We start from the raw sequence: 14,999 nt of genomic DNA on the forward strand, positions 1-14,999 counted from the left end.
AGGATTTGCTCACTGGATATAGAATTCTGAGCTGACAGTTCTTTCATCCCTTGGAATATATGCCACTTTCTTCTGGCCTCCATGGTCCAATGAGAAATCCAATGTCATTTGAATTATTTTTTTTTCCTCTGTAGGGAAGTTTTCATTTCTCTCTCTCACTGCTTTCAGGAATTTTTCTGTGTCTTAGTTTACAGAAGTTTGACTATAATGTGTCTTGGCATAAATTTCTTTGGTTTATTCAGTTTGGGATTTGCTGAGTTTCTTGAATCTGTTGATCTTTATCTTCTTTCTAATTTGGAAATTTTTCAGGCATTATTCAAGTACCTTTTTCAGTCTCATGCTCTTTCTACTTTCCTTCCAGGTCTCAAATGACACTCATATTTTGTTTTGTTACAGTTTTACAGTTCTTTGAGGCTCTTTTCTTTTTTTTAAGTCTATTTCCTCTGTTATCCACAGTAAGTAATTTCTATTATTTTATCTTCAAGTTCGCTGATTCTCTTCTCCATCCATTTCATTCTGCCCATATACTGAATTTTTATTTTGGTAACTATATTTTTACGTTCTAAAATTTTCATTTGATTCTTTTTTATATCTTGTGTTTCTTTGCTAAGACTTTCTTTTTTTTATTTGCTTCAAGTATGTTCATAATTGTTCACTAAAGCATTACAATGATGGCTGCTTTAGAATCTTTGAAAGATAACTAATATCACTATTACCTTGAAGTTGATATCTATTCATTTTCTTTTGTCATTCAAGCTGAAATTTTCCTGGTTGTTACTACGATGAAAGATTTTTAGTTAAAACCTGGGTGTTTTTGGTATTATGTTATGAGACTCTGGACCTTATTTAAATTTTGTTTTAACTGGCCTTTTCTGAAACGACTTGGGGAAGAAGGGGGCACTGCCTTCTTACTGCCAGATGCAGGTAATAGTCTAGGTTCCCTCCTTGGCCTTCTTTGACAAACAGTAGGAGGAGCTCTTCATTACTGCTGGGCAGGAGTGGTATTTCTGCCTCTCTGCAAGGCCTCCACTGATACCTTCCTGGCTGGGAGGGGCAGGAGTGTCTTGTTACTACTCTCCACACGGACTCCACTGACTCTGCATGGAAAAGTAGAGGGGTAGCCGTACTACCCAGGACCACTGGGTAATGACAAAAGTTCTGACTCCCACTAGACCTCAGCTGACACCACCCCAGCAGAGGGGAGGAAGGGCATTTCTTTACCACCAGATGGACGTGGAAGTCCAGGCTCCTCACATGGGCTTTACTGACAGATTTGGGGGGAGGTGAAGTCTTGTTACCCACTGGCAGGGAGGACACTCCTAAGATGTCCCAGACTTGACAGGTTCATTTCCTGCCCAGACCTGGAGTCAGTCATTTCTCCAAGGAGCCCTTGTTCCTTTTAGTATGAAATAGCATTTAGAGATCACAGTCTGGACCACTGGATTGTGACTTTCTAGGTCTTTTTAGTAAATAGAATTAGGAAATGTGATTTTTAAGAGGGGAAAAAAATCATAACACATATGATGTTTCAAATTCCAATTTAAGATTATAGGATTTTATCTAAATTCTTTGATGATACATTTGTTTCTGCTTTCTCTTGAAAATCATGGATATAAACTTACTTATCAATTTATCTTATAAAATATACATTTAGCCAGGCATAGTTGTACACACCTGTAATCCTAGCATTTTGGGAGGCCAAGGCAGGAGGATTGCTTGAGGATTGAGTTTGAGCCCAGCTGGGCAACACAGCAAAACCCTATCTCTACAAAAAAAAAATACAAAATACTTTGGGAGGCCGAGGCAGGTGGATCACGAGGTCAGGAGATCGAGACCATCCTGGCTAACACGGTGAAACCCATCTCTACTAAAAATACAAAAAAAATTAGCCAGGTATGGTGGAAGGCGCCTGTAGTCCCAGCTACTCAGGAGGCTGAGGCAGCGGAATGGCATGAACCCGGGAGGCGGAGGTTGCAGTGAGCTGTGATCGCGCCACTGCACTCCAGCCTGGGCGACAGAGCGAGACTCTGTCTCCAAAAAAAAAAATACAAAATAATTTGGCTGGACATGGTGACACACGCCTGTAGTTCCAGCTACTCGAGAGGCTGAGGTGGGAGTTCAGTTGAGCCTGGGAGGTCGAGGCTGCAGTAAACCAAGATCATACCACTGCACTCCAGCCTGGGTGACAGAGTGAGACTCTGTCTCAAAATAAAATAAAATAATTAAATTAATAAAATAACTTCAAAATAGTAATATCAATATTACTACTAACAGTAAGGCTACTGAGTCCTATTATCCATAAGCATGATGAGGCCTCTGTGCTGTGTTCCAGCAGCTCCCCCAAATCCATATCTCAGGCTCCCACCCTGCTGCCCTACCTTGAGCTACACCTTTGTCTAATAACCTTAGTGCCCTACTCTTTGAAACGGCCTCTTAATTCTCTCCTGTGAGCAATATTAAAATTAGCTAGTAATCTCTTTTTCCTTCTCCCCTTTCCATCCTCTAATTTAAAATGATTTTATTTCCAGTTAATACCAGCTGAGTAGTCATCTCATGTACCCTTCCCCCATATTTCCTACTTGTATTTTATCTGTATTGTCAGAGTTTATAGTATTAAGGTATCAGGACTTAATTTCCGTCATGGAGTCTTAGTTTTACACTAAGACATATTGAATGCCCAACACCAATCCTTACAATGAAGCTTCTCCAATCACTTCTGGGTTGTCTACAGTTCATTCTCTGGTGGATTTCTCAGGCAGGGACCATGGGAATGTTATTCTCTGAGTATTCAAACATTCGTAACCATTTATCTGTGACTTTTGAAGATCAGATACAATATTCTTGGCTTACATTTTCTTCACTTGACTATTTTAAATATGTTGCTCCATTGTTTCCTCATAAGGTATTCCTGTCCATGAAGCCCAGCGCTGTATTTGTTATCTTTTGCTGCGTAACAAATTAGCCCCAAACTTACCAACTTAAAACAATAAACATTTGTCATCTTGTGCTTTCTGTGGGTCAGGAATTTGAAGGTGGCTTAGCTGAGTGGGGGTTCTGCTTCCTCTGGACCCTCTCCCACTCAGCCTTTGAATCTTCTGTCTTCTTTACTTCCAGTGTTGATAGCCTGCTTAGTTTGCAGTCTGCTCCCAGAAGTTTTTCTCAGAATGGGAATCTGCCCCTATGGGGAGAGTCTTTTCATCAGGAATTTATGAGATCCTTAGTGGCTTTTGTTGGTACAGCACCTCCTATCAAGAGTCAGGCTCCGTGGAAAGCACAATCTAAGACTTGAGATTTGCATGTGGGAGGTTTCTTGGGGGCACTCTCAGGAACACCTTTGAAGAACAGGACAGCAGAGTTGGGCGGAGGGAGATGAACTGTGATGAGATGGCAACAGAGACTTCAGCTAATCGTACAGGAAGCTCTGGAGCTGGGTTGGCCCTTTGGAGTTGCCCCAGTCCAGTTGCTGCTTGTTTGCCAGGCCTTTGTGCCCTGTATCAGCCAGTCTTTGGCATATTGCCTCCTTTGCCCATGGATTCTGTATGCCACCTCTATCCTTTATCACAGTTCCATAAATAAATGGGTCAATTCTGAGCTTTCTCTTCTATTTCAGTGGTCAGTGTGTCTGTCCCAGCATCATTGCCACTCTGTCTATTACTACAGCTTCCTAATAAGGCTTGTCATCTGGTAGGGCAATACCCTTCTTTTATTCCTTTTCATTAATGCTTTAATTTTGCCCTTCCATGTAAATTCTAAAATTTACATGGATCTTATTTTACATGGAGCTTATTAGCAGTGGTGTTCAAATATTTACATGGAGCTTATTAGCAGTGGTGTTCAAATGACTAAAAATGGGGCTCCTGAAGAAGGGTTACCTAACAAAACAGATGTTTGATACCAATAAATCAGGTTGTAGAAGAAGTAAATGCTTTTTAAAACTTAATTTTACTGTGTCTTATAAATACACATACACACTAGGATTGCCAGATTTAGGAGAAAAAAATACAGGCTGTCTAGTTAAATTTGAATTTCAGATAAATAAATATTTTTTAGTATGTCTCAAGTATTACGCAGGACATATTTATACTAAAAAGTTATTCATTGTTTATCTGAAACTCAAATTTAACTAGGCATCTTGTATTTTATCTGGCAGCCCTAATACACATTCACACACGTGCACACATACATGTACTTAATACTATTTTACCTCTTTTTTTCCCCTGGATCCTCTGTTTATGAGACCACACCCTTGCTTAATGTAAAATTGCTAACCACAATATTGTTTAAGAATGAATGTGTCACTCAAGGTAGATAATGGAGTTCTGAAATTTTGTCATGGGAAAAAAAGGAAAAGAGTATATATTAGTTTTAAAACAAGAAGAAAATATATTTCTACTTGTGAAATGCCCAGGCTGAAATGGAGCAAAATAAAGATCGTGTATCCCCACAGGCTCAGAGCTCAGCCCTACTTCTGAGACCTCTCCAGAGGGCCCCACTCTTTGAAATCCAAAAAGTATTTGTACAAGTCTCAGCCTCAGGCAGGAGCAGGAGTTTTACAAAATCAGTGAGCAGACCCACTTAGAGCTGCAGGGAGATTTCTAGTGAGACCAACAGGGTTTCCGCTCTCCCCTTGAGCAGATCTTGCGGAAGCTGAAGGGCTATGATTCCTACAACACCCTGCTGCTGCCTCCCCGCAACCCTGGGGAGAAGCTGCCCCCAGAACTGTACGAGTACTTCAAGGAGATAAAGAAGTCAAAAGAGGAGCAGATGAGGGTGAAATATCTGGAGAATCTGGCACAGGAGAATGGTGAGAACTCAACGTGGAGAACCCCTCATGCTAACCATTGCCTTCACCCCTCTGAATTACCCCTGCTCTGGGACCAACCCATTTCTGAGTACCTGCCAGGTGCCAGGCAGGTGCTGCCTGCCTTGTGTATTTTATTGCTAACCCTTACAAAATGGATCGCGTTATCCCCATTTTATGGATGCAGAGGCTGGAACACATTCTGCTGTCACTAGGGCCCATTTGGGATAGTATGACCTAAAAACAGCTAATATAGTTGGAAGAACACTTGCTGGATGCCAGGTTGAGGACTTTGGACGTACAGATGAGAAACTGAAGCGCAGAGAGGCCAGGTCCACAGTTTTAAGTGGCAGAATCAGGATTCCAGCCCAGGGCTCTCTGACTCTAGAGTCCATGATGGTAACCACTGCCTCCTGTGGGTAGACCTAGGTAAGGCAAAGTAATGTGTCACACAAGGTAGAAACTGGTGCCCTAAAAGCAGGGGGTGGGCATTCACACAAGCAAAAGACCAACCCCTCCATAGTCCTCAGGCCAAACTCCAATCGCAGAGCTGTCCTGTGCTCTCAGAATTGTGCCTTTTCTGGCCCACCACCCCTGAGTTATCCCATCATCTGCCCAGGGGCTCTTGTGTGCTTGGCCATAAAGGTTCCTCGCTGACTTGTGGGACTGTGTGACTTATGAGGATGCATCTTCTCTTTCCTGCTTCTCTGTAACCTCATCCTGGAAATGTACCCACCTTGTTTTTACTTGCTTTCATCTGTGTAACAGTCATACATGTAATTAGTTTCTTCACACTGCCTCCACCACTAGCCAAGAAGTCCCTGTAAAGGCATTGATCAAATATTCCCCATAAAATCAGTGCATGGAACAGCAGTAGACCCAATAGTGCCCAATAAATGGGTGCTGTGTGAGTGAATGCATTAATGGATTGGATGGAGTTATTTTTCCTGCCCTTGGACCTGTCTCATTGTCCAGGAAATAGAAGCTAATCAGAGACCACTAGTTTGGCTTAAAAGGAGAAGATGAGAGAAGACAGCTGCCACCCACCCCGTCTCTTAGTCACGTTCCTTGAGTTTGCTAGGGCTGCCATTGCAAATACCACACACTGGGTGGCCTAACCAACAGAAGTTTCTTTTCTCCCACATCTGAAGGCTAGAAGTTCAAGGCTGAGTGTCAGCAGGGTTGCTTTCTTCTGAATCCCATCTTGCAGTTGGGTGTCTTCTCCCTGTGTCTTCACCTGGGCTTCCTTCTGTGTGTCTGTGTCCTAATCTCCTCTCCTCATAAGGACACCAGTCCTACTGGATTGGGACCCACCCATGTGACCTCATCTTACCTTAATTACCTTTTCAAAGGTCCTATCTCCAAATGCAGTCACATTCTGAGATACTCAGGGGTTAGGACTTCCACATATGAATTGGGAAAGGACACCATTAAGCCCATCACAAGGACCCACTGTGTTGCAAGCACTGAGCTGAAGTGGTGGAAAAAAAAATTAGTGAAAAAAGTGCTGGGGAAAAAAATCAGAAAACGCAATGAATCCCTACCTTTGAGAGCTCACAGTCATGAAGACAGTGTGAGGAGAGACACACCATCAGAGAGACTGCCCAGCAGCCCAAGGCAGGGCGGCAAGGGCTGCAATGTGCAAAGGACCTCCCAAAGGCAGAGAAGGCCTTGGTGCTCCCTTTGTCCTCACACACCATGATTGCGGGCTCCCTTATCCACCTGGCCCAATGGAAGGTGATCTAAGCCAGGATCAGTGGGTGCAGAGGGAACCCAGAAAGGCACACACCCTGCTTCTCACCAGTGCCTCTCTGATGAGCTTTGTCTACTTGCTCTGCTCTCATGCTATAGATCATCCTTCTCTGCTTCCCTTCCTTCCAGGGAAGGCCCGCAGTTCCAAGTCACAGGATCACCATTCACAAGAGAGCTGCAACTCCTCAGGCTCAATTTCTGCCTTGTGTAACAAAGGGAATGTCTTGCCCTGTAGTAGAGGGGCATCACCTCATACAGTCACAGCCCATTGCACCCCTGAAATGCTATAGAACAATGGGCAATCAATGAGGAAGGTGTTGGGCTAACGAAAGGATAGCTGTCCCTAACAATGACACAGGAAATGTTCATGATAAATTAAAGGGGAAAGCAGGCTACACATCAGTATGTACAATATAACCCCAAGCTTAGTTTCAAACAATTAAAAATTAAAACTCTGAGATGCTGCAGTTCTCCTGTGCTGGTATGATAAAATTTAGTACAATTTCTCTGTCACCATTTCTTTGTCTATCTCCACCTCTTTTTGTAGCTGAATTCCATCATTTTTGGCTCTTCTGAGTTTTCCACATTTTGTAAGCAAATGTATAATTTTAGTTCCTAAACAAATGTTAAAATGTAGAAACACTGTGCACAGAGAGACTGAGGAATAGCCGACTGACTGCAGTTCTTGTTTATTTGGGTTGAATGGTCCAGGGTGATGGGAGCCCGTATGGTGAATCTCCTCCTCATCTTTTTTTCCTTTTCTGCCCCCATCTCCCTTGTCCTTCTCCCAACTCTTCCCCTGGTGTTTTCATCCTTTGCTCCCTGGCAGAAGAGGAAGATGTAACCTCATCAGATCAGGGAACCTCCAATAGCACAAAGAGGACATCGCTGAGCCGAGGGATCTCTGTCACATCCAACCTGGAAGAGTGGCACGCCCTGTTGGTCGAGTCCAAAACCTATCTAGAGGAAGAGGAGGATGAGGAAAGCCTGGAAAAAATCATGTTCCAAAGTAACTGAGCATTTTAATGTTTTGATACTAGTTCTCTCCAAGCAGAAGTAGGAAGACAATATTCAGTACCTTGTCACTTTCTCCAAGCCTCCTAGTATGGCTCTTAGCCCATCCTGCCCTGCCCACCACAGCTGCCCTCCAGAGAAGCTCTGATCTGCTGCTCACAGTAGGATACAAGCTTGAGAGTTGGCTGATGAGCTTAGCATACAAAACATTCTTGCCACGGTAATGTGTGTTTCAACTAGACTAAATGAAGGCTTGAATCTTTCCTGCTAAGATTCCAGCAGACTGGGAGGTGTTTAGAGAAACATTATGGGGATGGGGGACACTCTCCCCAGTGTCCCCCGAGTTGGGCCATTAGAGAGCTCTTCTCTTGACCTCCCATCGTTATGGGCCCATTTTCTGGCATTTATTTTCCCCAAGTTTTACAAGATGTTGGAACCATATTTAGAAAATTAGATTCAGTGAAACTGGGTTCATGGGGGCCGTTTGCTGGTCATTATAAACCATGATAAGGCATAAGCAACCTTGTCCTGTGCCCACCCCCAGAATAGGAATCATGGGTGAGGCTCAGGAGATCTTTAGGGAGCTAAGTCGTCATTCATAGCCCTCATCAACCAGGTGAGTAAATTAAGTCAGGAGCATGTAATGGCAAAACTAAGATTAAAGACAGAAATTTCTGGCTCCATGCCTCATATTTAATCCACCCTGGCTATATTGACGGGCCCCCAGGTGGCTCCTGGTCTCTCTGAGCAGCCCTCCCCACCCCATATACCCTGAGTCTGCTCCCCATGCCTGGGATCCTCCAGGGCTGACTCTGGACATCCCACAGAGAAGAAAGCATACCACAATGCTTAGGATGGAAAAACATGAAAACCATCTAAATGCCCTTCAGTAGGGAACTAGTGAAATTGTGACAAAGCCATACAGTGGGAGTTATTTAGCAGCTATTTAAAAAGAATGAGCTAGGCTGGGCAAGGTGGCTCACGCCTGTAATTCCAGCACTTTGGGAGGCCAAGGCAGGCGGATCATGAGGTCAGGAGTTCGAGACCATCCTGGCTAACACGATGAAACCCTGTCTCTACTAAAAATACAAAAAATTAGCCGGGCATGGTGGCACATGCCTGTAGTCCCAGCCACTTGGGAAGCTGAGGCAGGAGAATCACTTGAACCCGGGAGGTGGAGATTGCAGTGAGCCAAGATTGTGACATTGCACTGTAGCCTGGCAACAGAGCGAGACGCCATCTCAAGAAAAAAAAAAAAAAAGAAAAACAGAATGAGCTAGACCTGTATTTAAGTAAATGGAAAGATGTCCAAGATATATTATGTGAAAAGCAAGTTACAGAGCAAAATTCAGTGTCGTCCTAGTTTTGTTATTAAAACACTGAATGTATTTGGGATGACTATGTGTATCTGGCTGCACACTACTCTACAATTAATACACATATGATCCTGCAGCTCGCTTTTTTTTAGATGTTCCTCTAGGCCAATGCATTTGATAAATCAAGGTTTGGCAAACTTTTCCCATAAAAGGCCAGATAGTAAATATTTGGGGCTTTGAAGGCTATACAGTCTCTGCTGAAACTACTCAACCCTGCCTTTGGAGGGTGGCTGTGATGACAAAGACAATATGTAATCAAAGGACGTGGCTATGTTTCAGTACAACTTTATTTACGAAAACAAGCAGCAGGACACATTTGGCCTGTGGGCTATAGTTGACTAGTCTGTGATACCGAAGTCATCATTTTAATAGCTGCTGTGTATTGGTTCTATAATATGAATTTGCCATCATTTATTCGGCCGTTTCCCTTAATGCTGCAGATTTCACTAATTTCTAATATTTTGCCACTGTAAGCCATCCTCCTCTCCACATAAATGTCCTTTCTACTTTTCAGCAAGAGAGATTCCCCAAAATGAAAGTAGAGTCAAAAAATGTTTTTTTATTTTAGTAGCTATAAACAAATTATTAGCCCAAAAGGGCCTTCTCATACACTACAACTGGGGACTGCTGCAATGTTTGCCATTTAAAAAAAACAGCATTTAAAAAGAAATATCCATTCCCATTTCCATCAGTACCCATGTAAATTCTGGCTGTGTAGCATGCATGCCATGTATGCACACACATATATTTTAAATTTGCAGCTGACAAGCTTCAGAACATTGACAACCACTCCATGGAGGAAGTTGGAGAGGTGGAAAACAACCCAGTGAGCAAAGCAATCGCTCGCCACCTGGGCATTGACATTTCTGCAGAAGGCCGCCTGGCCAAGAACCGGAAAGGCATCGCCATTATCATTCACGGGACACCCTTGTCAGGTAGGCAACAATTCTGAGGGAAGGTTAAGACCAGCAGTGCCATGTCTTCTCTGTAAACTCTGAGGCTTCCAGAGTGGCAACATCAGCTGTGTGGTCATGGCAAATACTAATGACTTTATCTGAGGAATGGCATAGGGTACTGATTATACATTAATAGCTGTGTGCCTTTGGGAAAATGAACTAAGTTGTCTGTGCTCAGTTTCCCTGTCTGTAAAGTGGTATTAATGCTATCTATTTTATAGGATAGTCATGAGAATTTAATTAGAACATTTATATAAAATGTTTATCTCAATACTTGGCACATAGTAAATACTCAAACGAAAAGCTGTTGATGTTATTATTATTACTATGATGACTGGCACATAGTAAATACTCAAACAAAAAGCTGTTGATGTTATCATTATTATTACTATGATGACTGTTGGCATTCACAATTATAACCATATCTGCAGTGTGAATCCTCATTGAAAAGAAACTTCCATCACATGCTAAATATTCTCAAGGAATATTTTCCTAACCATAAACCAGTCAAGGGGTGAGCTCTTGATAAAGAAAGGATTTTTTAACAAGAATCCTTTATTACCTCCAAAATTACATGTGCTAACTTCACCATAAACCCAAAGGAGCAAAATCACCTACACTGGAAAAAAAATCTTATTTGTATAGTAATTTGCAGTTTACAGAGCTCCTTCCCATCCATTTGTCTATTTAAACTTCGTAACCACTCAGAAAAGAGAATTTGATTTCCCCTACCTTATGGGAAGCTAAGGTTCAGAGAATTTCAAGGACATCTGCCCAAGGTCACCCAGTTAGAAAGCAGCAGAGCAGAGGGATGTTGGGAGGATGCCCTGCCACCTCTCTTAGCTTCAGCTTACTTGACAAAGGGCCATAAAATCTTGTTCTGACCCAATTACTGTCACTCATACAGACAACATTTATGGAGCATTTTTGATGTTCTAATCACTGAGAGGTCCAGGAATCTAAAAATGTCACAATTCATTACCCCTTCCTTTGAAGAACCTTTCCTTGAGAAGTTGTAAACCAGGACCTAAAAAGTAGAAGGCCAGATGTGTGGGCAACAGGCAGAAATCAAACAAGGCAAGTAAGAACATGACTGGAAATGTTTTGAAGACCCCTACACAAACACACCTGCAGAGGCTCAGGCCATTTTAGTGTTGCACTAAAAGGAATGTCGGAAGGATGATTGATGGATACATAGAAACTGCAGACAGCTGGAGAGTTAACACCAAAAATGCACTGACCTGGAAAGAGCCACCAGCCCTGTTCTAGTGGAGGCTCAGTCACTTCTCATCTGCAGGTGGAAAGCCTGTTAGAGTGTGAACTACAGTAATAACAAGCCTGACATTTTTGTGGAACCTTACAGCTTTCACGGAATCTTCATGAAGAACAGCTTAACAGTCTATGTCAAAATCAGACTGATCAATATAAGTTATTTTGCCCCTTTTGTTTATGGTGAAGTTAGCACATATAACTTTTGAAGGCAATAAGAGACTCTTTTGTTTATAATCCATATACTTAAGGATTATCCCCAAACTGTTAAATTGCTGACCTCAGAGAGGGGATTAAGAAGGAGAGGGAAGACACCTCATTTGGAACGTATACATCTCTGAATTGTTTGAATTGTATTCTTTCCGTAATTTAAAAATATTAAAATATTAGAGAAAAAAATCCAAGACATTAAATTACTTAAAAAGAGAAAGAAATATATGTGCAGACTCTGACCTGGCAATGTTACTTCTAAAATTTTCTTAGGAAAAATAATTAATGATGTGGACAAGATGAACTGCTTGAATGTTCACTGCAGCACTGTATGCTGTAATAGAAACTTGGGAGCAATTACAACATTCAATATGGGGGACTGGTTAATCAGGCCACAGTACATTTATATGGTGAATTTTGTTGCCATTAAAAACAGTGTCTTGTACACCCATGTTCATAGCAGCATTAATCACAATAGCCAAAAGGTGGAAACAATCCAAATGGCCATCAGTGGCTGAATGGAAAAAACAAAATATGGTACGATGTGATGCTATTCAGCCTTAACAAGGAAGGAAATGGACAGGGCATGGTGGCTTAAGCCTGTAATCCCAGCACTTTGGGAGGCTGAGATTGGTAGATCATGAAGTCAGGAGTTCAAGACCAGCCTGGCCAACATGGTGAAACCCTGTCTCTACTAAAAATACAAAAACTAGCCAGGCATGGTAGCAGGTGCCTATAATCCCAGCTACTCAGGAGGCTGAGGCAGGAGAATGGTTTGAACCTGGGAGGCGGAGGTTGCAGTGAGCCAAGATCATGCCATTGCACTCCAGCCTGGGCTACAGGGCGAGACTCCGCCTCAAAAAAAAAAAAAAAAAAAAAAAAAAAAAGGAAGGAAATTCTGACACATGCTACAACACAGAAGAACCTTGAGGACCTTATGCAAGGTGAAATAGGACAGTCACAAAAGGACAAACACTGTATGACTCCGCTTAGGTGAGGTACTCAGACTGGTCAAATTCAAGAGATAGAAAGAGAAACAGAATGGTGGTTTCCAAGGGTCTGGGAGGGTGGTGGGTATTGGGGAATTATAGTTTAATGGGTACAGAGTTTCAGTTCGGGAAGATGACAACGTTCTGGAGGTGGATGGTGGTGATGGGGGCACAGCAATGTGAATGTACTTAGAACCACTAAGCCATATACTTATAAATGATTTAAGTGACAACTGTTATGTGTATTTTACCACAATAAAAACAGTGTCATACAAGTGTATTGAATTAATGGAATTATTCAATTAATGGAATGTATTGAATTCATGATATATCATGTTACATGAGAAAGGGTGCTACACTCATGGTGTGTAGTTAGTATTAGTGTCCCATTGCTACTATAACAAGTGACCACAAACTTCATGGCTTCACATAATGCAAATTTATACTCTCATAGGTCTGGAGGACAGAAGTCTAAAGTGGGTGAGCATGGCTGTGTTCCTTCTTGGAGGATCTGGGGGACAATCTGTTTCCTTGTCTCTTCTAGCTTCTAGAAATGTTGCCTGCAACCCTTGGTTCCTGGCCCCTTCCTCCTCCTTCCCAGCCGTCAGCATAGCATCTCCCAGTCTCTCCTGCTGCTTCCATGGTCGATTGACCTGCTCTGACTCCAACCCTCCTGCTCTCCTCTCATGGGGACCCATTGCGCCCAGTTGTATAATCCAGGCTAACCCCCCATATCAAGATCTGTAAATTAATCACATCTGCAAAGTCTCTTTTACCCTAGAAGGTAACATATTTGGAGGTGGAAATATTTGGAGGAGCCATTATTCGGCCTACCACATAACCTATTTCTTTTTTTATAAGAAATACAGTTATGTGTGTACTTAGTGACCATAGGCTAACTGTACTATCCCTGAATGAGTGGATGATGGATTTTTTTTCTTTTCTCTTGTCTGTTATATCTGAATTGTCTGCTTTTTTTGTTGTTGTTGTTATGAAAGTACCTTGAAATGAGAAAAGAAATCAACACAAGTTATTCTTTAAAATAAAAAAGTTTTCCTATTAGAATCAGAGACAGGAGAAACTACAAAGTATTTTAAAGATAATCTGATAGAACCTGTTTCTTAAACAGACCCCGTGCAGTGGCTGACACCTGTAATCCCAGCACTTTGGGAGGCCAAGGCAGGTGGATCATTTGAGGTTAGGAGTTCAAGACCAGCCTGGCCAACATGGTGAAACCCTATATCTACTAAAAATACAAAAAAATTAGCCAGATATGGTGGTGGGTGCCTGTAATCCCAGCTACTTGGGAGGCTGAGGCAGGAGAATCGCTTGAAACCAGGAGGAGGAGGTTGCAGTGAGCTGAGATCTCGCCACTGCACTCCAGCCTGGGTGACAGAGTGAGACTCCATCTCAAAAAAAAAAAGAAAAAAAGAATCTGTTTTTTAAACTGAGGGAAAACCCAGTGAGGATGCAGATTGCCACAGCACGCACGCATCAGTGGCAGGATTAGAATCAGACCCACGGCCCTGACTCCAGGCTGAGGTCTTCCTTCTCTTTGCTGCTACACCTCCAGCCACATGGGAAGGAGGCAGAGCACTCAGACAGATCACTTTGCAGGGACCTCTGTTCTTGAGACCTTTTCTCTCTGGGACACTGAGCAAATGAGCATCATGAAATTTAACCCCCTGGTCTTTTTGATAGGAAAGTCAGCCAATGCCGTCAGCATGGCCAAGTACTACAACGCAGCCTGCCTGAGCATCGACTCCATTGTGCTGGAAGCTGTGGCCGACAGCAACAACGTCCCAGGGATCCGGGCCCGTGAGCTCTGCATCAGGGCTGCCATAGAGCAGTCCATGAAGGAAGGAGAGGAGGCTGGTAAGAGCCCATTCTCGCGGGTTTTTGTGGTCAAGTCACCAGCACCTCCACTGGCAACACCCATCTTCTCTGTGCCCCACTGAGCTCTCCTCCCACAGCCTGGTTGAAGTCTGCCTTACAGCATGCTGCCAACTTCATAGCCCAGAGGAGAATTCTCTTCACAAAGCATTCCTGGGTCTCCTGCCCTGCCCAGTGCCAGCGTGCTCTTGCCACTGTGGGGACCAGGACAATGAATAAGACACAGCCCACACCTTTGGAAGTCTGACACCTGGTGGGGGAAACAGACATGGGGTCACTCAGAGCAAAGGAAAATAATTTTGCAACAGAAATACCAGCTTATTTGAAAGAGCGAGTTTGGGATGAATGGGTTCCAACAAGGGTGATTTGGAAAGTTTTCAAGGAAACGGGTTTGAAGAAGCAAGAGAATGTTAGTAGGCAAAGATGGGGACAAGGACATTCCAGACCAAAAAAGCAGGGAAACTGGTCATAAATTAGGGGTGGGAAGGCAGGTTGAGGCCAATCATTGTTGACCTTGAATGCCAAGATTAGGAATTTGAGTTTTATGTTCAAGGAAAAGAGCTATTGGGACAGTTTCACACTATGGAGAAATGATCAGAAAATCACAATAGGAAGGTAGCCCTTGACTATCATGTAAAGGAAGCGATAGTGAAGCTGCAGACAAATGGGCCTGGGCCGGCCAACCCGACAGCCACCTGCATGGTGGAGAATTGAAGGAGTAAGAGGGATTCAAGATGGC

The 14,999-nt window shown here is 42.9% G+C and overlaps 1 protein-coding gene across 3 annotated transcripts in view; it reads left to right on the top strand.

Moving 5' to 3' along the window:
* Window positions 1–14,999, top strand: part of HYDIN (HYDIN axonemal central pair apparatus protein) — a 438,909-nt gene that overhangs the window by 271,086 nt on the left and 152,824 nt on the right. For all 3 annotated transcript variants that reach the window (XM_024234010.3, XM_054534089.2, XM_054534091.2), the window contains exons 37-40: window positions 4,636–4,804; window positions 7,383–7,562; window positions 9,705–9,878; window positions 14,069–14,242. In XM_024234010.3, coding sequence (XP_024089778.2) covers window positions 4,636–4,804; window positions 7,383–7,562; window positions 9,705–9,878; window positions 14,069–14,242 — 697 coding nt within the window. The remainder of the gene's footprint in view (window positions 1–4,635; window positions 4,805–7,382; window positions 7,563–9,704; window positions 9,879–14,068; window positions 14,243–14,999) is intronic.

The sequence above is a fragment of the Pongo abelii genome, chromosome 18 (assembly GCF_028885655.2).
Source record: "Pongo abelii isolate AG06213 chromosome 18, NHGRI_mPonAbe1-v2.0_pri, whole genome shotgun sequence".
NCBI classification, from domain to species: Eukaryota; Metazoa; Chordata; class Mammalia; order Primates; family Hominidae; genus Pongo; species Pongo abelii.